We start from the raw sequence: 24,621 nt of genomic DNA, 5'->3' as shown, positions 1-24,621 counted from the left end.
GCCGCCGCCGCCGGCGCCGCGGCGGATCCGGCCCCTGCGCTCTCGGCTCGTCGCTGAGCGGCCGTTAACCAGCCCGCCCTCCCGCCGGTGCCGCCGCGGCCCAGGCTCCGCGCAAGTTTCCGCCGCGAAGAAGCAGGAGGCGAAGGCGGGGGAGGACGGACGGACGTGGGGAGCCCGGCGCCCCCGGTCCGCTGGCCCTCCCGCCCGCGATGTGGGGGCGCTTCCTGGCCCCGGAGGCCGGCGGCCGCGACAGCCCGGGCGGAGCCCGCAGCTTCCCAGCGGGTAAGTAACGGGACAGCGCCCGGGCCGGCGTGGGGGCGCGGCCGAGCGCAGCGCCCGGGACCCGCTGCCTCCCTCCCTCCCTCCCGGGCCTGGCTCCCCCGGCCGCCCCCGACGCCGCCGCGGGGCCCGTCGCGGCGCTCCCCCCGCTGCCGGCACCCGGACCGGCGGGCTGACGTCTGGCGGGCCGCGTTCCCGGCCCTGTCAGCCCGCGGCGGCCCCGCGGCCCCGCTCACAGCTCTCCCGGCCTCTTCGGGTCGGGCTTTGTTACCCATCCTCCCCCTTTCCCTCGTGGGTGTGTGGCGGACGTGGGTAGCGGGGCTCACGGGGCCCCGCCGGGAAGGTCGCTGCGGCCGCGCTGCGGCGGCGGCGCCTCGGGCGCCTCGGGGCCCGGGTCTGCCGCGCCCACGCCGGCAGCCGCTGCTCTAGGGCGCGTTGCGGGGAGCAGGCTGCCGGTGCTGCCCGCGCTGCGAGTGACCCCGAGCCGCTGGAACCTGGGCCCCGCCGCGCAGCCCTCTCCAGAGTAGGGGGTGACGCGTTCTGCAGGAGCCGGGCGAGGTTTGAGCAACGAGGGTGTTAATTCGATTACAATCCTTTTGCCTCTCCCTTTGTTTTTCAAGGAAATTTTGGGGTTTGCCAGCTTGGGCGTACGAAGGGAACTGTTTGTTTGGGACAGCCTTTCATGCCAGCATCGCTCAGAATTTGTGTAGGAGCCACCAAATTAGGATAAATCCTACCCTAATTTAGGATAAAAAATAAGGCTAGGGCAGTCTGTGACAAGTTGTCTGAAGCTGACAGTTCTTCCAGGCACTTTAATCTTAGTTGATTTTTGAACCCCTTTGAGAAGCTGAAAGTTGTATGGACCCTTTATCCAGAAGTAAACTCCATATGTACGTACACAATTATTTTTCTATTTTAGGTGGTTCTAGGACTCTTATTAAATAACCTTGTTCCATAAAATGTTTGAGCTCAACTTATGTAACTGACATTTTTGTATACAGTTTTCAAAGCTGTTTGCAAAACGAAAAAGCAGAAGCAGCATTTGGAAGTGATTTTCTGCTGTTTAAAAAGTATCCAATACAAACTCAGAAGATTGCTAATTAAAATGTCAAATAATGCAATTCTATGACATAGAAATTGTATGTATATTCAAGGTGTACAACTTGATGTTTTCATATGTATACATTGTGAAATGATCTCCACAATCAAACTAGTTAACGTATTCATCACCTCACAGTTTTTGTTTTGTTTTTTTTGTGTGTGGTGAGAACACTTAATATCTACTCTCTTAGCAAAATTTCAGCAATACCATACAGTATTGTATAAAGTAGTAACCATACTTTATATTTTATCTAGAGATACATACATTTTAAAACCCAGGGTTAGATTTGAAGTCATCTTGTTAAATTTGGTAATGCAAAGCTTTTAGAAATAATAGTAAAAAAACATAAGTAGGGAATTATTTTCTCTAAAATGTATAGTATTTGTCCTAAGAAGAGGAGGCAGCAGTTTGAGAGGTTTCTGATTACCGAGTATTTACAAATCCTGAAATCAAAGTAACTTAAGTGAGAAGACATTTCTTTATCCCTAATGGGCTAGAGGGAGTGGTTTCAGTTATTTGTACATGTCAAAAGCCATCTGTAATGTCTTTGTAACTTAACCTCTTAAAGTTTATTTGTGATAATAACATGTTTGGAAATATAATATTATCCAAGCATTGTATCAGTTTTTCCATTGTTGTATCTATGATAGAAAACATCATAGTGCTTAGAAGTTAAGTAACTGGAGCTTTGAGATTATATTGAAGTCTTTAAATCTTTGCTGTGGCAGAGAATATAGTGGAAGAAGATACTTTATAAATACTACCCAAATTTAAGGAATTTGGTCAGTATTTCTCTACAAAGCATATATTTTATCTCAGTTTTGATAGTGTTGGTAAGTCAGGACATGCTTTTCTGATAAATTTTTTTCAGCTGTATGCTGATAATGGACTAGTTTATAGTAATAATGATGTTATTTGTTATGTTTATTTTTGAGCAAACACATATTGAAAATTATTTTTTATTTAGTTTAAAAAAGTTACACGTTAGATGAAAAACTTTGGCTTCTTTCGCAAATGAGTAGATGGTTAAGGTCAAGATAATGACTTCTGAATTGATTCATGTAGGGATCAATTTTCTTTTCTGAGACTTTGAAGAAAATTCATATTTTTGAATTATTGCCCAGTACATCTTTGACTAAGTTGAGTGATTTTATAGCTTTTCTGAAAACAAAAGAAATCAGTCTTCTGATTCAATGTATCAACAATTATTTTGGTCCTGAGTGCCAGTCTGAAGACAGGGATAAATAATTTCTGGTATTTAAATGTGTGTATCTCAATATGTTGGTTAGTTCTAAGTGTCCTAAAACTGGTTTGTTTATACAAAAATGTATCGACTAAAGGGAAACCCAAAGGTATCATAGAACCAGTGTTCTAAAAAAATGGAAGCAACTTTCTTTTTAAAGTAATGGCAGTAAAAACAAATAGAAATAATAATGTGTGGTTTGGAAAATACTGAACTTTTGACCTTTGCTTTAGGATTTAACTTTCTTTTGGTTTTACCAACATTTTTTCAGCTTTATAGAGTAACTGTTATAAATGAAAATAAGATAAATATTTTCTTACATTTCTGTACATTCAAACACCTCCGCCTTTTTTCGCTATTGGCTTGGCAAGTGAGGTTAGAAAGCTAATTTTAAATAGAACATGTGGTATGTTTTTATGCATTTGGTTGAGTGTTTGAGAATATACCCTATTATTCAAAATGTATACTAGTGTCAAAGCTGGATGAAGGATGGATGTATTTCTTTCAGGTGTTAAAAATCTAGTATGATGCAGTGGTATTTTGAGTGCTTTATTGAATAAAAAATATTGACATATTCAATCTGAAAACATTTAGAGGTAGGATATGCTGGTTTAAAATGTGCTAAAAGTAAAATTTTATAGAAAACACTTACATGATCCAAAGAAATGTCACTTGTTCAGGGCCTAGAGTTTTTTAAATTTGGCTCTTCCTAGTTGATGCATTGCCATAAGGCATTTAGTGATGTCATAATGATAGTGGTAGTAGTTGGTATGATTACATCAAACACTAAAGTTTTCTGCTGTGGTTCTGAATTAGATGGACCTAAAAGTACTATGGTAACAATGTAATATAACGCTTTTGCCTGAACTCAGCTGGACATGTTCTTTTATAATAGGCATTCGGAGTGAGGGGTTAATCTCAACTTTAGTGATGACTTGTGAAATGAACCTGATTAGTAATTGAAGCTCTGTCACTTCTTAGCTTGAATGAAGTTAATTTGAAGCCAGGCAATAAATGGTGAGTTGACAAGCTCTTTTGTTACGTTGTGAATATTTCTGTATGTTGAGAACAGAGCGTCTTCACAGAGTCATGATTTTTCTGACTGGATGAAATGTGTTGCATGTGCACTCTGAGAAAAAGACGAAGATGTGAAGGCTCCTAGGTAGTATTTTATTGAGTGCTAGCTTAATTAGTTCTCTCAAATTGTGCATTAAGAAATGAAGAATGTGGTCCTCTAGATAATTCCTAAAGCTACAGTGAGATACTAATTATTATGACTAGTTTAAGGATATTTACATTTTATACTGGCAAGATAATATTCTAAAAAGTAGAATTTATTGTATAAGATTATTCATTTTAAGAATGGGAATGATTAACATAAAAAGAATATCAAATTGCTCTTTATACTAATATTTTACTTCTAGTTTCTATTTTTCTTTAATTAAAAACAATCCATTGTCACGTAGTGTAGTGCTTGGCACATAAGCACTTGGTAAATGTGGGCGATAGGCATTGTACTGGACTCCAAGGGTACATCACTGAACAAGGATGATCAGGTCCCAGGTCGACGGGAGCTTACAGCCGAGTGCAGATAAACAGTCTATAAGTAAACCAACAACAGGATAATTCTGCTAGTGTTATGTACTGCAAAGAAAAGGGAACAGCGTGAGATGGCAGAGGATGCATGGAGAAGGCTGGTCAGGGAAGGCCTGTCTGAGGAGGTGGCACTACTGAGACTGGAATGATGAGAGGAGCCAGACCTGAGGGCTGGAGTGCTCGGGCGGAGGGGTACAGAAACAGTGCCATGATGCAGGTGAGTCTGGGGGTGTCAGAGCCAGAGCGTCTGGGGCACAGTGAGCAGGGATGCAAGGGGAGGGAGGCCTGATAGTGGAAGGCACTGTGTGAAGCTTGGATTCTGTTCTACAGGAGGGGAAACTGCCGATGCAAGCATAGGGCAAGATGACTGTTCCTTCACTCAGCACACTGAGTGCCTACTGTGAGACGACATCGTTTTAGGTAGTGGGGGAATGAAGCGGACATTCCTTATCCTTGGCATTTATACAGATCTCTCTTGGCTTTTTTTGGGGGGACCGGGGGAGAAAATTTGGAGGGGTGGAGGAAAGGATAGCAGTAGAGGAGCAGGTTAATAGGTCATTGCAATAATTAGGTGAAAGGTGAGGGCCTGGTTTTGAGTGGTTAGATTGGATTTGGGGAGAATGGGTTTGAAATATACTTAGAACTAAAGGTGACAGAACTTACTGACAGTTTGGAGGTGGCAAATGAGGGAGAGGAGAGCCAAAGATGGCGTCGTAGTTTTGGCTTCAGTAATTATAACGGGTGGTGGTGTCATTTCCTGAGGTGGGGAAGAGTGTGAGGAAAACAAGGAATCAAGGGTGTGAGGAGTCAAGAGTTTTATTTTGGCCGTGCGAAGTTTGAGGTGCCCTTTTAGAGGTTCACGGGAGAGTTGAGTAGGAAGCTGGGTGCACAAGTCTGGAGCTCAGAAGGGAGATGGGAGAGGTGGAGGTAGGAATTTTGTTGTATGTGGTGTTTATGTGGCATTTAAAGGTGATCACTCGGAGGGAGTATAGAGAAGACAGCAGAGACTAGATAGGTCAGCGTAGGCTCCAGCTTTGGGACGCTCAGTGTTGAGTCAGGTAGAGGAAGAGGAGCCGCCTGAAGAGACTGAGCAGCAGCCAGTGAAGTAGAGGAAAACCAGAAGAGGGGGTGTCCCGCGGAGAGGGGGCTGGTGAAGGAAGGAGGGAGCACCAGAGCCTTGTGCTTCCAGGAGGCCATGTGGATGTCAGAAGAGAATGGATCAATGCCGTTGGCCAGTTTCAGTGAGACTCACAAAAATTTAAAACTGGCGGAGATTAGAGAGTCTCTAATGCAGCCAGCTCACTTTATTGTGTCGAGATTGATGTATAAGTGCTCCATAAATGTTTGAATTGCTTTCCCCTTACCACGTCTCAACCTAGGGTGACCCGATGTCTGGGTTTACTTGGAGTGTTCAGCTTTAAAACTAGGGCAGGTGCCTCCTGGGATGCCTTATCCCGAACAGTGGCTGAGTCTTGACTAGAGGACTGTGCCCAGGGCATCTGAACTAGTGTAAGTTTTTCTTCCCATCAGAATAGAAGGTGTTCTCAATCAGGGACCAGGCTTTGGTGTTCAGTTTTATTTCATTCTTTGGCCTGAGAATCTGCCTCAAACTTGTATAGGTTTCCCCTGCTATCTGAAAGAAGAGCATTCCTGTGAAACCTTTGTAAGCCAAAGTGGCATAAAGCAAAGAAGTAATTACCATTAGTTTATGTGGAAAAACTTTTGTGTTCCCAAGCCCTCAAAGAACCTACCAAATCATTCCAAATAACACATAAAACCTAAAATTACCATACAGTAAAAGCAGTGCCACCCTCACCACTCAGGGTGCACGCTGCCCTTATAAACAACTTGCTGCTATGCAAAAGTTGAAAGACGTTTTTGTTTTTCACCTTTCTTTGTAGAAGCAAAAATCCTCTTTAGATTTCTTTCTGTTATTAGAAACAGGTACAGATCTCCTTTACTGAAAATGGGGCTATGTCCCAATGAAGCCATCATAAATTGAAAATATTTTAAGTTGAAAATGCATTTAATACACCTAACCTACTGAGCGTCATAGCTTAGACTAGCCTAAACATGTTAGAACTCTGACAGCCTGAAGTTGGGCAGAATCATCCAACGCAAAGCCTATTTTATAATAAAGTGTTGAATATCATAATTTAATATGTGTATTGCTTTTGCACCATTGTAAAGTCAAAATTGTAGTCAAACCATTATAAGTTGCATTATAAGTTGGGGACTGTTTGTACTAATGCAGGTCTTTCGTAAAAGCGAAGTGGCGTGAAGTAAATTTTTGAAAAGCAGGGGATACCTGTAACTATGACTGTTTTTGCTTTTTTTGTGATAAATTATTTTAAGACTTCATTAGGTAGTGCTAATAACTTAAATTGATAAGAGTTCAAATTTGAAGAGAATGAATTTAAAATCAGGAACTTTGTTTTGTGCCCTCTTTACATAGAGTCTAGTAAATAAATTTGCTTGCTTTATTGCTGCTGCCTTTCGGTAGTGAAGTTTAGAGTTCTGAGATGAACTCTAGATTTATTAATAATAAAAACCATATCCTTCTGAAAGAGAATGGGATGAAAGATTTGGGCTACATTTCATGTAACGTTTAACATTTTCTACTAGGTGGTTACGTTATTCTTGTAGAGGCAGAGATTGTGTTTGTTGACCATTAGAAATACATACTTCCTTGCCATGACATTACTGAAGCTTTTCTGAAACCTTTTCATTAATCCTGAGCGTTCCATCTGATTTTAGGAATCATGTACTGAAAAGTTTGACTAGAAATTAAGTTTCTTAATATTAGGGAGACATTTATAAATTTTCTCAACTTATTGTAGAGTGTTAGTTTTAAAACACTCCAAAATAAGTTGAAATTTAACTAGACTACTGTTTGTCCCCATGTATGAAAATTAACTCAAAATGTATCAAAGACCTAAATATAAGACCTGAAACAATAAATTACATAGAAGAAAACATAGGTATTAAATTTATGGACCTTGGTCTTAAGGAGGATTTTATGAATTTTACCCCAGAGGCAAAGGAAGTAAAAGCAAAAATAAATGAATGGGTCTATATTCAAACTAAAAAGCTTCTGCACAGCAAAAGAAATGGCCAACAAACAAAAAACAACCAACCGAATGGGAGAATATATTTCAAACAGTAGACAAGGGGTTAATATCCCAAATACATGAACTCATACAACTCTACACCAGACAAACAATTCAGTTGACAAATGGGCAAAGGAGCTGAACAGACACTTCTCCCAGGAAATACAGATGGCAAACAGATATATGAAAAGATGCTTAACTTTACTATTAGGGAAATTCAAATCAAAATACAACAAGATACTACCTCACACCTGTTAGAATGGCTATTATCAACAAGACAAGTAATAAGTGTTGGAGAGGTTGTGGAGAAAAGAACCCTCATTCACTGCCTGTGGGAATGTAAACTGGTACAGCCACTATGGAGAACAGTATGAAGTTTCCTCAAAAAAAATTAAGAATAGTTACCATATGACCCAGCAAGCCCTCTTCTGGGTATCTACCTGAGGAATTTGAAAACATTTATTTGCAAAAATATATACACCCCTATGTTCATTGCAGCATTATTAGCAGTGACCAAGACGTGGATACAACCAAAGTGTCCTTTGCTAGATGATTGGGTAAAGAAGATGTGGTACATATATACCATAGAACACTACTCAGCCATAAGAAAAGATGAAATACTGCCTTTTGTGACAACATGGACGGATCTTGAGAATATCATCCTAAGCAAAATAACTCAGACAGAAAGTCCAAAACCATATGATCTCATTTATATGTGGGATATAAAACTGAAAGCAACAAATGAACAAACAAGACAAACAAAAACTCATGGACACTCTTAACAGTATGGTGATTACTAGAGGGAAGGGGGTTGGGGTTTGTAAAGGGTAAAGGGGATCAAATATATGGTGATGGAAGAAGATTTGACTTGGGCAGTAGACACACAATGCAGTATACAGATGATGTATTATAGAATTGTACACTTGAAACATTTTATTAACCAATGTCACACCAGTAAATTTAATAAGAAACTAAAATTTTGTTTTAGTTTTTGCCTTGAATGTACTGTTTACACTTAAGTTCCTAAATATTAGGTTCCTAAGTATCAGAAAATAAATGGTTAATTGAGAAATAGTCTACTCAGCTTCCTTTGGAGGTCAATGGCTACATAAATAAAAGTAGCATGTATTAGGTCTAACAACTTTTTATTTAGGAAAATTTATTTTAATTTTTTCCTGGGTACTGATAATCCTTCTTAGTTTTGGCATAATTTGCTACCATGTAGAATATTTTTTCTATTAGTTGATATTATTAAATAAGGTAAACCCCTCTGGAATACCACTTGGTATACTCCCTCATGCTCGTAGTGGTTTTATTAAAAACTTATTAGTTTTTACCGCACTTCCCCCCCCCCCCCCCCAGTTTATAAACAAAAACAAAGGCTATGAGAGACTAAATTAAATACGTTGTCCTCATTCCATGTAGCTACCAAAATCCTTTTGAATACAGCATTTCATGTAACTGGAAGATAAGGTTCTTTGGCTTGTCATACTCTGAAATCAACAGGCATGTAATTTTTTCACAGAAGTAGATAGTCTTATCTGTGTTGTTTGCTACCCTACCTCTCTTGAATTCCTTGTTTTGTATGTTTTATGTAATGATTATTTGGTGAATATTAATTGGTTTGAATTAATACTTTTACTGTGAAAGGTGAATCACTTATTTATCCATCTGATTATTGTTCTTTATTGAGGTAATTTAAACCTCAGCCTGAACCAACCTAGTTTAAAGCTCTTCCTTGTTATTCTAGAATTGAAAATAGGAAATTCAGAGTCACTTCTGAAGAATACAGTTTTATATCTTTTGTGGTAATGTTTTAAAAGTTAATTGCAGTAGTAATTAATGAGTTTCCAGATTTTTTTTTTAATTTAGAAAGCAAAGAATACTAGCTGTTGATTACTTAGAATTCAGTTTAAGTTCTTAAATGCCAAAAAACTAATTCCAGTTTGATTGAGATATAATTGATATATAACATTGTATTAGTTTAAGGTGTCTAATATGATGATTACCACAATACGTTTAGTTAACATGCATCACCAGACATAGTTATAATTTGTTATCCTATGATGAGAACTCTTAGGATTTGCTCTCTTAGCAGCTTTCAGATATGCAGTACAATATTGTTGAGTATAGTCACCATGCTGTAAATTAATCCCCAGAACTTATTTATCTTTTACCTGGAAGTGTGTGTTTTTTGACCGCCTTTGCCCATTTCCCCCCTCCCCAGTTCTTGGCAACCACTAGTCTGTTCTATGTTTTCATGAGTTGTTTTTTTTTAGATTTCACATTTAAGTGTGCTCATATGGCGTTTGTCTGTCTCCATCTGGCATAGTTAATGTAGCATAATGTCCTCAGGGTCCATCCATATTGTCACAAATGGCAGGATTTTCTTCTTTTTTATGACTGAATAATATTCCATTGTATATAAACACAACATTTTCTTTATCTGTTCATCCCTTGATGGTCATTTAAGTAGATTCCCTGTCTTGGCTGTTGTAAATGATGGAGTAAAACTTGGGGGTACAATATCTCTTTGAGATGGTAATTTTGTTATATATACCTGGAAGTGGGGATTGCTGGCTCATAAAGTAGTTCTATTTTTAGTTTCTTGAGGAACTTCCACACTGTTTTTCCACAGTGGCTATACCTGTTTACATTCCCACCAACAGTGCACAAGGGATTTCTTTTCTCTTTATCCTTGTGAGTACTTGTTATTACTTTTTGATAATAGCCATTCTGACAGGTGTGAGTTCATATCTCATTGTGGTTTTGCTTTGCATTTCCCTGATGATTAGTGATGATGAGCACCTTTTCATGTATCTAATGACTATTTGTTTGTTTTTGAAAAAAATACCTATTCAGAACTTCTGCCCATTTTTCAGTCAAATTGTTTGGGGTTTTTTGCTATTTAGTATGAGTTCCTTATATTTTTTGGATATCAATCCCTTATCAGATACATGATTTGCAGATATTTTCTCCCATTCCATAGATTGGCTTTTAATTTTCTGATGGTATTCTTTGTTGTGCAGAAACTTTTTAGTTTGATGTAGTCCTCCTACTTGTTTATCTTTGCTTTTGTTGCCTTTGCTTTTGGTGTCAAATTAAAAAAATAAATCATTGCCAAGACTGATGGCAAAGAGCTTACCTCCTATGTTTTCTTCTAGGAGTTTTATGATTTCAGGCCTGATGTTCAAGTCCTTAATCCATTTTGAGTTGATTTTTGTTTATGGTGTAAGATAGTGATCCAGTTTCATTCTTTTGCATGTGGCTATCTGCATTTCCTAACACCTTTCATTGAAGAGACTATCCTTTCCCCATTGTATATTCCTGGCTTCTTTGTAGTAAATCAATTCACCATTATGTATGGATTTATTTCTGGGCCCGTAATTTTGTTCCATTGATCTGTGTGTCTATTTTTATGCTTGGGACTTTAAAAAATACCTTTAAATATTCATTTAATTATCACAACAACTCTATGAAATAGGTACCTATTCCAATTTTTCCTCCTTTTACATATGAAGAAACTGAGGCACAGGTTGGTTAAGTAAGTTACTCAAGTTCTCATTGCTAATAAGTGGTGGTACAGAACTTGAACACAGGCAGCCTGATTTCACAGTCCACATTCTTTTACACTAAGCTATACTATTAATTTTATAAGAAAAGAAAAAAATTAAGACTATTGAAGTTTCTTACCCTAGAGATAACGAGTACTGAAATGGAATGGAGAACTTGGGATAAAGAAAATAAGTATCACTATATTAAGTTTCTTCCATCTTAGCTAGATATTCTCCAGTGAAGTACAGGATTTTCTGTTTGTTTTTTGTGGGGTTATTACTAATATGAATATTTTAAAATGTGTTCTAATGTTATATTCAATTTTTTATTACTTTATTTTGTCTTTTGACCCTATTGGAGATTGTTTTCTCATATTTATTAGGAATTTTGGCCATAAACTCGTCAATCCATTTATAATTATTAGTATATTTTTAGCTGCTTTGGAAAATATTTACTGATCTTTAAATAGACACTTAAATGTACACTAGCTCAAGGGATAGTTTAAAATCTCATGGATTTAAAAATAAACAAACAACAACAACCAAAAAAAGAAAACCTCCTTCTTCCAAATGAAAGAATATTTTTTAGATCTAATTATGTCTTGCAAATTTTAATTTTATACCACGAACATTTATTCGGTACTCAGTGGTAGTAATGACTACATTTATTGACCCTGCCTGACTGTGTAGCTCTGTGCTAGAGACTAAAAAAAGGAAAAGAAAAGTTGTCTTTCAGTCTTCCCAGTATGGTTACGAAGAAGAAAGTCATATATATATGGGTTAATTTAACTTAGTAAATGCTGTTATAGAATTTCGAATGATATATTGGGAGAGCACAAAGTAGTAATTATTTAATACCACCTGGAGGAATTCGAAAACATTTAGAGCAAGTTCATTCTTTACTGGGACTCTTAAATAAGGTAGAGAAGGGAAATGGTGTTGAGTCCCCAAAAACATAATCTGTTTGGAGGCAGTGATTAGGTATGTGTGGCTGGCAAGTGTTTGTAGGGGAGCTGGAGTGGGGAGGTGGGGATTGTGAAGTATTAGAAAATGAAGCTCAATTGGTGAAGAACTTTGCAAAACTTAATGAGTGTAGGTTTCATTTAATATGCAGTGAGGAACCCACAGACCTATGTCAACAGGAGAATGACATAAATATATTTGACTTTAAGATAATTCTGCCAGTAGGGTAGAAGCTGGCTCTGGTGGAGTCACTCCAGCAGGAGATCCTTGCAGCAGTCTAGCCAAAAGGTATGATCTGTGACAGTGGGATGGAGAGGGGGGATCTAATTCAGTTGGTACTTCTGAAAGGGACTGAACAGTTTCAGAAACTGTTTAGATGTATGGGTTAAGGAAAGGATATTTTTTGTTGTTACTGTATTCCCTGGATTTATTCTTCTTTTTAAGTTAGTTGTACATTAATTTCTATTGATGGTAGAATTGGGCAATTGAAGGCTACTGTTCTGAACTTTGTGTAGGAGTACTGTGTATTTGCTAACATTTCAGAGATGATAAAATGTGAGATATATGCATCTTATGTCATAAGCCTTAATGTGCTTTGATATTTTCTGTTTTGTTTTTTATTTAAAAAGGTTGGTCTCAATCTACTAAATGGGTGATAGCCTGCATTTTGAAAATCACTGCCATTTGTATTTGTGATTTGTAGTATGTATTCAGCTTTTTATGTAAAAGTGTAAATCTGCTTTGTCAGTGGTCTTTTTAAAATTTTCTTTTGGCTTAGAGTTGTCATTAAAAAATAAGATTAATAGTTATTCTAAATGTAGTTACAGGCATATTAACATACTATAAAAGACTTGATATTGTATGCATTTTTGCTCCCAATTTAAAAAAACTTCAGAAAGAAAATAAAATATAATAGATTACTTCTTTTTTTTGGTGTAATCTTCCTATATTTTAAGTGTGACTTTTAAAAATAAGTTATCCCCGGGCATTCAGTAGTCTGTGTAAAAGAATTGAAATTTATATTACAAAATGTAATGTACTGCCTTCCAAAGAGAAGTTTGACTGTATGCTGTCTTGGGATCTTTGCTGTTCTTACAGAAATGCTCTTTTTTTTTAGAGAAAACTGATTTTACACAATTTTTCAATTGCTTTAATATGATAGGACCTATAAGACTTTCTTGTCAGAGTTCACTTAACTTTTTGTTAAATGCATAGCACATATCTAGAAATTAAGTAGCTCCCATTTCAGTGGCATAGTCATAAGTATTATGTGAGAAAGTTTTCCTTATTATATCACCTAGTGAGCATATTTTACAGCTAGTTCTTACTATGTGATTCTGGATTGGCTTGAATAGAGACAAGACATATTATTCTTAGACTGAATGCATTTAATCTAAAATAAAGATTAGAATGTTATTTTATTCATGACATCTGTTAATTATCATCAGTGTTCTAAGTACATAAAATATATTGGATTTTTTTTTTTTTTTTTTAAAAAGAAGCATATTTAAAGGTTAAGACAAATCTGAGTTCAGGCTGGGGGATACCAACTTCTATAGATAATTCTATTATTTTATTACGTTATTGTCATTTTGGGAAACCTGAATGAATTGCTTTGCTTTCTTTAAAGGAAAAGTTTGGCAAAAATAAGATCATTGTGATACCCTCATAAATAAATTAAAATACCTTATTAATTTAAAAGAATATTATGTTTTGAATAGGACATCTGTTTTCCTCATTGATTGATCCAATGATTTGTCTGATGTGGTTGGACTTGATATATGCTTCCTTTCTCTAGAGTTCTACTGATGAGAGGATACCTTCCTAGGAAAAAGACCGTACTGGTCTTTTGTCAAAGTATCTGAGTTACTATGCTTCCCTGGAAGAATCTCCTACAACTTTAACAAGCTTAATTTTTTTTCCTTCTTCTAATGGACTAATTGTGATATTGAAACAGATGTATGGCTATCAACCAAAACAAAGAACCAATCTGTTCTAACTTCTTTATTTTGAATTTGAAGAAATCAGTGTTCTTTTATGTTGATATATCTAATTCACTTTATATACATTAATATGCCATTTTGTATATTTGAACATTTAAAAAAGTTAAGGTAGTTTGATTTATATGTTAGAAGGTATTCACTATGTTCCAAACTAGGCCAAATAAAGTCCTGTACCCATTCCAGGTAAAATATCTCCAAAGACTTTTATTAATTGTTACTTAGACCAAGTATAAAATAAAAGGTGCTTAAGTGATAAGTAAATTATTTGGTTTATTAGTGGTAGGGGTTAAGTATTTAAAAAAAATGTTTTTCCTCCCTGATTATCAAAGTAAACTGTAATAGATACCAGAAAGATAAAAGCATCAAAGTCAAAGAAATTACCAGTAGTCCTACCTTCTAGAGAAAACTACTAGTTGTATTTTGTTATATTTCTTTCTGGTACTCTGTGCGTTTATTGTCTATTCGAATCTTTGGTCTATGCTGGCTGCAACACTGAATCAGATCTGCAGCACATGGTCTTTGAGTATTACTACAGTCTAAAAGGAGAACAGATAGCTTTTAAGGCTACTTATATACTTCATATATCTGTAAAACCCAAATAAATTTAATTTATAACCTACATATAAAGAACTCAAAATAATATTAATGTAGCATAATATTTTATTTTAGCTAAATCTTTAATGTTGGGAATAGTATGGTAGAAAGTAGCTTTAGTCCTGTCTTTTGATTTTATATTGATATTAAAAGAGTGGTAAATGATGTAATTAATTTTATGGGCATGTTTGTCGTTTGTGATCCTTACGTTTAAACTACTAGAAGCCACTACTTGTCTGCCAATTTCAATTGTGTATCATGTGATAATTCTGTAAAGATATCTCGTTTCACATCATGATGATAATACCAAGTATGTTATTTGCCTGCCCTTTACTTATATGTAACTGCAATTGCAAACATAAAACACAAACGGGGGCACTGAACTTATGTCATAATAAATCTATTTTAAGGTAGCTATACAAATATAGTGGCATTGAAATTAGGTGAAAATAATATGCTTTAGGGTAGCTCATCAGATCATCTATAATGTGCTTTTAATTTTTTAAGAGTATCATAATGGAAGCCCAAAATTCTTATACAGAACTTTTAAACTCCCACAAATAAGTCTAGAGGCTCCAATTTGAGAATCACTCTGTTACCCCTTAATAAATATGCTCCTGTAGTTTTTATATAAAATTCAGCAGATTTAAAATTACTCTTTCAAGTTGCTATAAAAATTTCTAAATTCTTACTTATTTCTGCACTCAGCTTTCATAACTAGTAATAAATAGTTCACAGACTGGCACTGGTCCATGGATATTCTTAAATAGGCACTGTAATAGACAATTAAAAGTAAAATGATGGATAAATCAGAAAAAGGCAAATAACAATTAAGTAAAATGGACACTATGAAAATAAAGTTCAAGAGAATATTGGAGTGAAAATTAGCTAAAAACTAATGATTTAATCTAACTCAAAAAGGAAATTTGAGCAAAGAGCCATTAGGGTGCTGTGATGTTAAACATTTATCAAAAGATAACTAAAGAAATAAAATCAATTAAAATAATGCAAAATTATTTTAAATTTTAAGTGATTAGGATATTGTAGAGAAAAATAGATTTTTTGACCTTCCATGAGCATAATCTTATATTGCCATGCCATATGGTTCAGTTAGACTTTATCTGAGCCCCAGTTCTCAGCTGATGCCTGTGTGTGGAATCACAGATGCCTACCTGTCAAATATGCAGAGGCAGAATGTTGACATTTCTAGATAGATAGATGTTATATTTGACATTTTAAATAAGAGCAGTATGTGTTTGAAAGTTCAAATATCTATATGCAGATGTCAGAGTCCTTCAGCCAGAAGAAGCTGCTAAATCAGCATTGAATTTGTGTGTGTGATATGTAAGTTTACTTGTTGAATCTTACATATCATTGATCTATTTTAATTATTTTGGGCAGAATATAACTTGATATGCATGTTTTTATAAGGTTGAAAAAAGATATTTTCTATCTACTTACAGAAATTATAAATGTGTTAATTTTTGCACATTTTTCTTTGTAGGCCCAGATTATTCTTCATCAGCATGGTTACCTGGTAGTGAATCATTGTGGCAGGCCACAACCGTTCCATCCAACCATCGAAATAACCACATCAGGAGACATAGTATAGCTTCTGACAGTGGTGACACTGGCATTGGAACTTCCTGTTCTGACAGCGTGGAAGGTGAGCTAAAATTCTTAGTGTTTAGACATGACTGTTCTGAAAGTGGTTGAACTGAGAACATTCAAAGGATATGTTTTATTGTTTCAGACCAAGAAATTTGAAAGTAGTGTTTGAATATGTAATGATGTTCAGTGTTGTTATTACTTTTTTAATCCTCATCTGAGGATATTTTTCCATTGCTTTTTCAGAGAGAGTGGAAGGGGAAGAGAGAGAAAGAGAAAGAGAGTAACATCGATGTGAGATAGACACATCTATTGGTTGCCCCCCGCCAGGCCCAGACTAGGGTCAGTTGATCAAGCCTGCACCCAGGGTATGTGCCCTTCAGTACTCTGGCCGACGCTCTAACCACTGAGCAAAACCTACTAGGGCAGTGTTATTTTTAATAAATTGTAGATTCACATGCAATTTTAAGAAATAATACAGAGATACCCCCGTCCAAGGCTGTATCTTACAAAACTACAGTACAGCATCACAGCCTGGATATTGACATTGTTATGGTCAGAATACAAAACATTTCTAACACTAGAGAATACTTAATGTTGCTCAACCCACTTTCCCCATCTCCTTAACTCCTAGAAACCACAAATCTTCATTTCTATAATTTTGCCATTTCTAGAATGCTTGGTAAATGCAATCATACAGTACATAGTCCTTTGGAATTGGGTTTTTTCACTGGAGATTCATCCAGGTTGTTGGATATATCAATACACAGTCCCTTCCCTTTATTGCTGGGTAGTGTGTAGACAGCAATGGTGGTATTGAATAGACAACATTTTTCTTAACCTTTCACTCTTGAATGACATATGGATTGTTTCTATTTTTTTACTATTAGGGATAAAATTGCTACAAGCATTTATAAATAGGTTTTCATGTGAACTTATGTCTTAATTTCTCTGTGGTAAATGTCTATGCAATTGCTGGTCATATGGCAGTTGCATGTTTACTTTTTAAAGAAACTGTCGCACTATTTTCCAGAGTGACTTTTCCATTTACATCAGTAATAGAAACAGATCAGTATGAGTAATCCAGTTTTCTCTTTGCTAGCATTTGCTGATTTTCAAATTTTAGCCCATCTGATAGGAACGAAGTGGTATCTTATTGCGGTTTTAATTTTCAGTTCTTGAAAGATTAATAGTGTTGAATATTTTTTCACATGGTTATTTGCCATCTGTGTATTTTCTTTGGTGAAATGTCTCTTCATGTCTTGCTCATGTTCTAATTGGGTTATTTCCTTTTTTTACTGTTGAATTTTGAGAATTCTTTATATATTTTAGATACTAATCCTTTGTTGGCTATGTGGTTTGCAAATATTTTCTTCTACTCTGTAGCTTGTCTTTTCATCCTTTGACAGTGTCTTTTTCAGAGCAAAAGTTTTAAATTGACGAAGTGTGTGTATTTAGGTGTCCCCAAGACCACTTTTAGGCTCAGTGATTAGCTAGAAGGAATCACAGAACTCAGAAAGCTCTTATACTAATGATTATGGTTTGTTTCATTTCAATCTGCAATGAAAATAGGAGCAAAGGGCCGGGTCCAGGAGACCCCAGGCCTAAACATTCAGTTTGGCCTCTCCCAGTGGAGTTGCATGAACGGTGTTTTATTTTCCCAGCAATGATGTGTGACAGCACGTATGGAGTATTGCTAACTAGGCAAGGTCACCTGAGCCTCGGTGTCCAGGATTTTTATTGTGGGCTGGTTATGTTGGCATGGTTGATTGCCTGTATGGATGACCTTAATCTCCAGCCTTTGAGAGGTCAAGGTGATAATCACATGGTTCAAGGCTCCCACCATAAACATATTATTAGCATAGACTATATGGAGTGACCCAAGGTAAACAGAGACACTTATTAGATAGGGTAGACCAGGGGTTTAGAGGTTATCTACTGGGAACTGAAAAAGGGACACATCTTCCTTGGAATGTGCCGGATGTAGAAAACCCAGATATGCTGTTAGTCTTTTTTCACAGTGTGAGAGTTAGATTGAGGTTAATTTCCTTTGCCTAGTCTTAAAATTGGTTAGAATAATTATTCCCATCTTATTCTTATTTTTCAAAATTTTTTAGCTATTCTGGTTTCTTTGTTTTCTGTATGTGTTTTAGAATAATTTTTTCTGTTTCTACAAAATACCTTGCTGAGAATTTAATAAGAATTATGTCGATTATACCTATGTTTGGGGAGAACTGGCATCCTTATTCTCTTGAGTTTTTCATTCATTAACGATATGTTTTTCCATTTATGTAGATTTTAATTTAATTCATCAGTGTTATATAGATTTCAGCATATATGTTCTGTACATATTTTGTCAATGGCATTGTATTTCCAATTTTGATGTCAGTGTGTTAATTGTAATTGCATACAAATACAATTGATTATTGTATATTTACCTTGTATTTTGTGACATTGCTGAGCTCACTTTTTCATTCTAGGAGTTTTTTTGGGAGATTTCTTGGGATTTTCTCTGTAGACAGTTATGTCGTCTATAAATAGGGTTTTTTTCCTGTCTAATCTGTATGCCTTTTATTTCTTTTACTTATTGCAGTGGGTAAAACATCTTACACAGTGCTGAATATGAGTAGTAGGGGTGGACATCTTTGCCTTTTTCCCTATCTTACAGATAAAACATTCTTTCTTCTGTTAAGTAGCTATATAACAGCTATTAGCTGTAGGTATTTTGTAGATGCCATTAATCAATTTGAGGAAGTTCCCCTCTAGTCCTGTTTTGCTGAGAATTTTTTAAATAATGAATTTATGTTGGATTTTGCAAATGCTTTTTCTGTATCAATTGATATATTATATTCTTTGGCTTGTTCATGTGGTAGTAAATTTCAGTGTTTGATTTTTCAAATATTGAGCCAGCTTTCAACTCCACTTGGTCATGGTGTATAATTCTTTTTACTTATTGCTGAATTCTGTGTGTTTATATTTTGTTAAGGATTTTTGTGTGTGTGTCCATAAGGTATTTGGTCTGTAGTTTTCTTTTGGGAGGTACTGTCTTACCTTGTTTTGATACCAGGATAATACTAGTTTTGTAAAATGAATTGGAAAGTGTTCCTTCCTGTTTTCTGGAAAGAGATTATATAGAATGGTGTTAATTTTTCTTCAGTGTTTGATAGAATTCTTCAGTAAAACCTTCTAGGCCTAGAGATTTCTTTTTTCATAGTTTTAAAATAATCAATTCAATTTCCTTAATAGTTATAGGACTATTCAGATAATCTCTTTAAAGTTGAATGAGTTGTAGTTTTATGGGGGATGGGGCAAATTGTTCACTTTGTCTAAGTTGTCAGATTTATGTGTGTAGAGTTGTTCATAGCATTACCTTATAGTCCCATGATAGCTGCAACCTCTGAAGTGAAATGCCCTGTTTCATTTCTGGTATTGGTAATTTGTATCTTTCCTTTTTTGTTTTTTGATCTTAGTAGCAGTTTGTCAATTTTGTTAATTTTTGCCAAGAATCAGCTCTTTGTTTTATTAATTTTCTCTTTTGTTTTCTGATTTTTGTTTTCAGTGATTTCTGCTGTTTATTATATCCTTTCTACTTTAGGTTTATTTTGCTTTTTCTAAGTTTTTAAGGTAGGAGATTAGATTATTGATTTGAAATGAAAATTTTCTTTAATATGTATGACTCAGTGCTGTAAGTTTCTTAGCACTGCTTTTGCTGTGTCCCACAAATTTTGATATTTTGTGTTTTCATTTTCATTCAGTTCATTGTATTTTCTTAATTTACCTTGAGACTTCTTCTTTGATCTCAGGGTTATTTAGGAGTGTTTGGAGATTTTCCTGTTGTCTTTGTTATTTCTAGTTTGAATTCACTGTTGTCAGAAACACACTCTGATTTCAATTCTTTAAAATTTGTTGAGGTTTGATTTTGGTCTCAGCATATGGTGTATTTGCTATATAATCTATGGGAACTTGAAAAGAATGTGTATTTTTCTGTTGGATCTAGTGTTCTATAAATGTCAATTAGATCCTGTTTGTTGATGGTGTTGTTAAGTTTTTCTGTATTCTTGATAATTTTCTATCTAGTTGTTCCATCAATTGTTGAGAGAGTTGTTTATAAAAGTCCCACCTATAATTGGGGATTTGTTTATTTCTGTTTTAGTTCTATAAAGTTTTGATTCACAAATTGTAGCTCTTTGTTTGATGTGTACACATTTAGGATTGCTATATATTGGTTGATTAGCACTTGTTTTAGTATATAATGTCCCTTTCCTGTCTCTGGTAATTTTCTTTGTACTGAGGACCGCTATTTATATGGCTACATCTGTTTCCTTTTGATTAATATTTAAATGGTATATGTTTTCTATTCTTTTCCTTTCAGCTTGTCTGTGCGATTGTATTTGAAGCAAGTTACTTGAAACAGCATACACTTGGATTGTGGTTTTTAATCTGCTCTGCCAGTCTCTATTTTTTATTGGTATATTTTAGACCATTTACATTTAATGTAATTACTCATGTATTAATGCTTAAATTTTCTGTTTGTGTTTATTTGTTTCTATTTTTTATTTTTCTGCTTTCCTGTGGGTTACTTAAACCTTTTTACAATTCTACTTAGATTTATCTGTAGTATTTTTAAGTGTATCGCTGTATAGTGTTTCTATTGGTTGTTCTAGGTATCACATATATTACTTTATATTATATATAATATATATAACTTAGATACACATAACTTATCATTTTAACAGTTTGAGTGGAGTATAGGAACCTTACCTCCCTTTATGTTTCTTTACCCTCCTCCATTTATGGCAAAATTGTTCCACATATTTCTGTATATATATTTATAACCATGTCACACAGTGTTTTAATTTTTACTTCAACTGTCAAGCAATTTAAGAAACTCAAGAGGGGACAGCTTATTATGAGTATTTACTCATATTTTTACTTACTGACTTCTTTCTTCATGATGTTTCAAGTTTCCTTTAATTATTTCCTTTTGGTTTAGAGAACTATGTTAGCCTTTTTTTTTTTTTTAGGATACATCTGCTAGTGACAAATTATTGTAGTTCTCTCAACTGAAAACGTGTTAATTCCTCCTTATTCCTGAATCATTGGGTATACAATTTTAGTTTGACAGTTCTTTTCTTTCAGTACTTGAAAAGAATTGTGCCACTTCTTTTTGGCTTCCATGGTTTCTGATGACAGATCTGCTGTCATTTTTCTCTGGCTACTTTAAAGATATTTTTTTTGTTTTCAGAAATTATGTGACATGTCTTCGATGGATTTCTTTAGATGAATTCTGTTAGGAAGGAAGCATCTTGTTACTGTTGGTTCTGGGTGGGAGTTTAGGTTTTTCATGTGATCACCACTCATACCACCATGTGTGGGTAGCCTCGTTATTGCTGGATGATGATGAATATTCAGACTCTAAGATCTCCTCTGACATAACCTGAGTGTGTGTGCATGGTGGGGTGGGGGTAGGGGAATCCATACTGCCAAATAGAGATGAAAACCTTGTTTCCCTACTGGACCTTTATTGATACTACCCTGATGTGGCTATTGGGACATTTTGTTACAGATTGGTAAGGTTGGAAGTCTAGGCTCCCTACTTGGCTTTTGCTGGCTTGGGTGGAGGCAGTTTTTTCTGTGGTTGTTGCCTGGGGAAGAGTGGTTACTGTCTGAAAATTCTCTGTCTTGTTAGGTTTCCTCTTTCCTAGTCCATTGGCTGGGGAGAACAGGCTTTTGTTGGGACTTTTTGGGTTCTGCCTTTTGGTTCCTTCGTGGTGCTGATTTTTTTCAGCTTCAGGTCTTGGACATAAGAGGCAAAAAGAAAATCCAGGGAATTTATCGTTGTCTTATTCCTTGGGTCCTGAGATTCCTAGACAATTTGCTGTCTTCTTTCCAACTTTCAAAGTCTTATGTTTGTTTTATATTATAATGTCCAGAGCTTTTAGTTGTTCTTAGTGGGAAGTATAGGGAAGGGTATCTTTTCCATCTTCTCACCATAATTTTTTTTATGACTATTAACAAAATCTGGTTTAACTACTACTACTATCTGTCATAACTTTGCTGGCAACTACATAGAATATTAATTTCATTATGGTCTTGCATCTAATATCAGTTGACTATCTAAAATATACAACTCAGAAATGAAGGAAATATATGCAAGGTGATGAAGGGGCAAGTAAATAGGAATGTGAATTGCAAAAATAATCTATTAATTATAATACAAATATTCTTTTGTTAATTGAAAGATGAAAATAATTTAAATGTATAGTGCTTGTATTTCTTTATTTTCTTTAAGATCTTACATCCTATTTTCATGGCCTTATTTATCATATGAATAAATGCTCTTAGAATTATAGATTTTATTGTCAGTTTGTTTAAGTATTATCGTTTATATTTGGGAGGAATAAAGTTGACATGTATACTGACAGTTGTGTAGTGGAGTTTTCTACTTGATTGGTCTGAAATAGCATTTTAGAACTGTATTCTATGTGTATTACTACTAAAATTGATTTCAAAGTCCCTTAAGAGAAAGCTGATACACTAAAGAAAAAAGTTGACTTAAGGAAGGAAATAAAAGCCAAACTAAACAAATTTAATTTTCTCTAAATGTAAAAATTTAGTATGTTTAAAAAATTGATTTTAAGGGCATTACTTTCAGTGGGAAGCTGGTGATATTACTAAAGTAGTAAAGAAAATGCCCTATTATGGATATTCTTTTTCAAGTTCGCAGGTGCACTAATGGAAGGTTTTCTTAATGATAAGTAGGATTATTAGTATCGTTTGGTAATAATTAGCCATAGTGTTAGAATCGGATGGGTCCTTAGATTAGACCATTATATAAGTGAGTAAACTATATCCCAAAAGATGAAAAGACTACTCATATTAAGAGCTTAAGCTTTGTTTAAACCTCTTATCTCTTAATTATCTGTGCAATCTTAAGTAATTTCTGATTTATTAGAGCCTCAGTTTTTTAATCTCTGTATTGGAGATAGTACTCTTTTTCTGTGTTACGAAGATTTAATAGCATGACCTTTACTTTAGATTGGTTAGTGCAGTTCTTTGCTTTATCATCACTGCTTTGAAAGTGGTATTTGTCCTCTTTCCTGGACCTCTTACTTTTTCATGTCTCTTTCCTCAAATTTCTCCTCCCTAGGAAGGTTCCCCAGATGACTTACTAAAAACAGTGATGCTTCTGCTGCCACTCTCACAGTTTTGTATCTACACTTCAGCTTTATTTTATTTAATTTATTGTTCGTTTCATAGAATAGGACTGGTATGTGTTCAGTTTGGTTCAATGAAATGATACATATGTAGGCTTTCAGTTAAGGTTCTTGTTTTTAGCCGGCTTTTGTACCTGATATTTCTGAGGTTAGAGCCTCTTTGGTGCACCCCCAGACAGATGAACTCCCACTGCTACATTCCCAGTGCTTGTGTTCTGTGCCATGTATTCTTCTGTCCTGCTGCAGTAACTGGCATTTTTTCACTTCCAGCTTCTGGAATTTTGTTCTGATCTCTTTCTCTGATGGTCCTATGTTGTTCATTGCCATGAGTTTCTACCTTGTTATTTTTCTGTCATTTCATTGGGTCGTGGAAGGGAGAGAATATAACTTTGTGAACTCAGGCAATGATCTTAAACCAGAAATTCTGTCATGTAAATGAAATAAAAAATGAAGAGAAAAAGTACTTAAAAGTGATTGTAAAACATTTCCTTAATGTCAACTACTATATGTATTTCTTCTGTTCTCTCCCCCCTGATATTAGAAAGGTAATAAATGCATAAAAAAGAAAGGTAATAAATGCATTTTAAAAAGCATAAAGATGAACATAATTTTAAAAGTAAATTTGTATTTCGAATATTAAGTGTATGGTCTTTGAAAAATTTCAACCTTGATAGAATTAAATAGAGCAGAAAGTGAAATTATTTCTTCCTTTCCATCTTGCCTTTGTTTTCAGAGCTCACAAATGTTAGTAGTATGTTGCATATTCTTCCAGATCTTTAAAAACTTTTCTATATTGAATTTCTTCAAAAATTAATTTTCAGTATGAAATGGTATACATGACCTAATCCGTATTACCTGAAGCTCCTAGAATTGGTGTATTCTCCAAGGAGATCCAGCCATTGAAGTAAGCCTAGAGCTGGGTTTAATCTCCTGGGCATTTTAGAGTAGAGTAGGCTGTCAATCTGTAGTAGTAAATCTTGAGTTATTTCTCTTAGTAATTATTTTTCTTTATCTACAAGACAGTTATGATTGAATATAGGCGTACCTCTGTGTGCTAAATTTAAATTTAATATTGGGGGTACATGGAATAATTTTTTAAAATCCTGTGGTGCATTGCTTTAAGTAAAGAGTACATATGTGATGTAAATCATTCTTAAACAGACAGAATGATACTGTCTAGTTAGACCCCTTACTCCCCCCACTCTTTCTGTTCTTTAGTATTGTTGGTTGGTTATAACTGATATTCCAAGTGATGCTCTTTGGACACTGCTCAATCCTCAAAGCATCCTGTGAATCATCTGAAAAATAATTTGCATTCTTTTTTATTTTAATGTTATGTGTTTTTTTTAATT

The 24,621-nt window shown here is 35.5% G+C and overlaps 1 protein-coding gene across 3 annotated transcripts in view; it reads left to right on the top strand.

Annotated features, from left to right (window-relative positions):
• Positions 1-209: 209 nt before the first annotated feature.
• The window catches only part of CEP85L (centrosomal protein 85L), a 96,053-nt gene continuing 71,641 nt past the window's right edge, over positions 210-24,621 (top strand). For all 3 annotated transcript variants that reach the window (XR_015714579.1, XM_087817582.1, XM_087817581.1), the window contains exons 1-2: positions 210-282; positions 15,949-16,110. Coding sequence is in view for 2 of the 3 variants with exons in the window: in XM_087817582.1 (XP_087673708.1) it covers positions 210-282; positions 15,949-16,110 (235 nt within the window). In the remaining variant the exon portion in view is untranslated. The remainder of the gene's footprint in view (positions 283-15,948; positions 16,111-24,621) is intronic.

Source organism: Miniopterus natalensis, chromosome 5 (assembly GCF_054644295.1).
Source record: "Miniopterus natalensis isolate mMinNat1 chromosome 5, mMinNat1.hap1, whole genome shotgun sequence".
Taxonomy (NCBI): domain Eukaryota; kingdom Metazoa; phylum Chordata; class Mammalia; order Chiroptera; family Miniopteridae; genus Miniopterus; species Miniopterus natalensis.
This window is presented reverse-complemented; position numbering and strand designations above follow the sequence as displayed.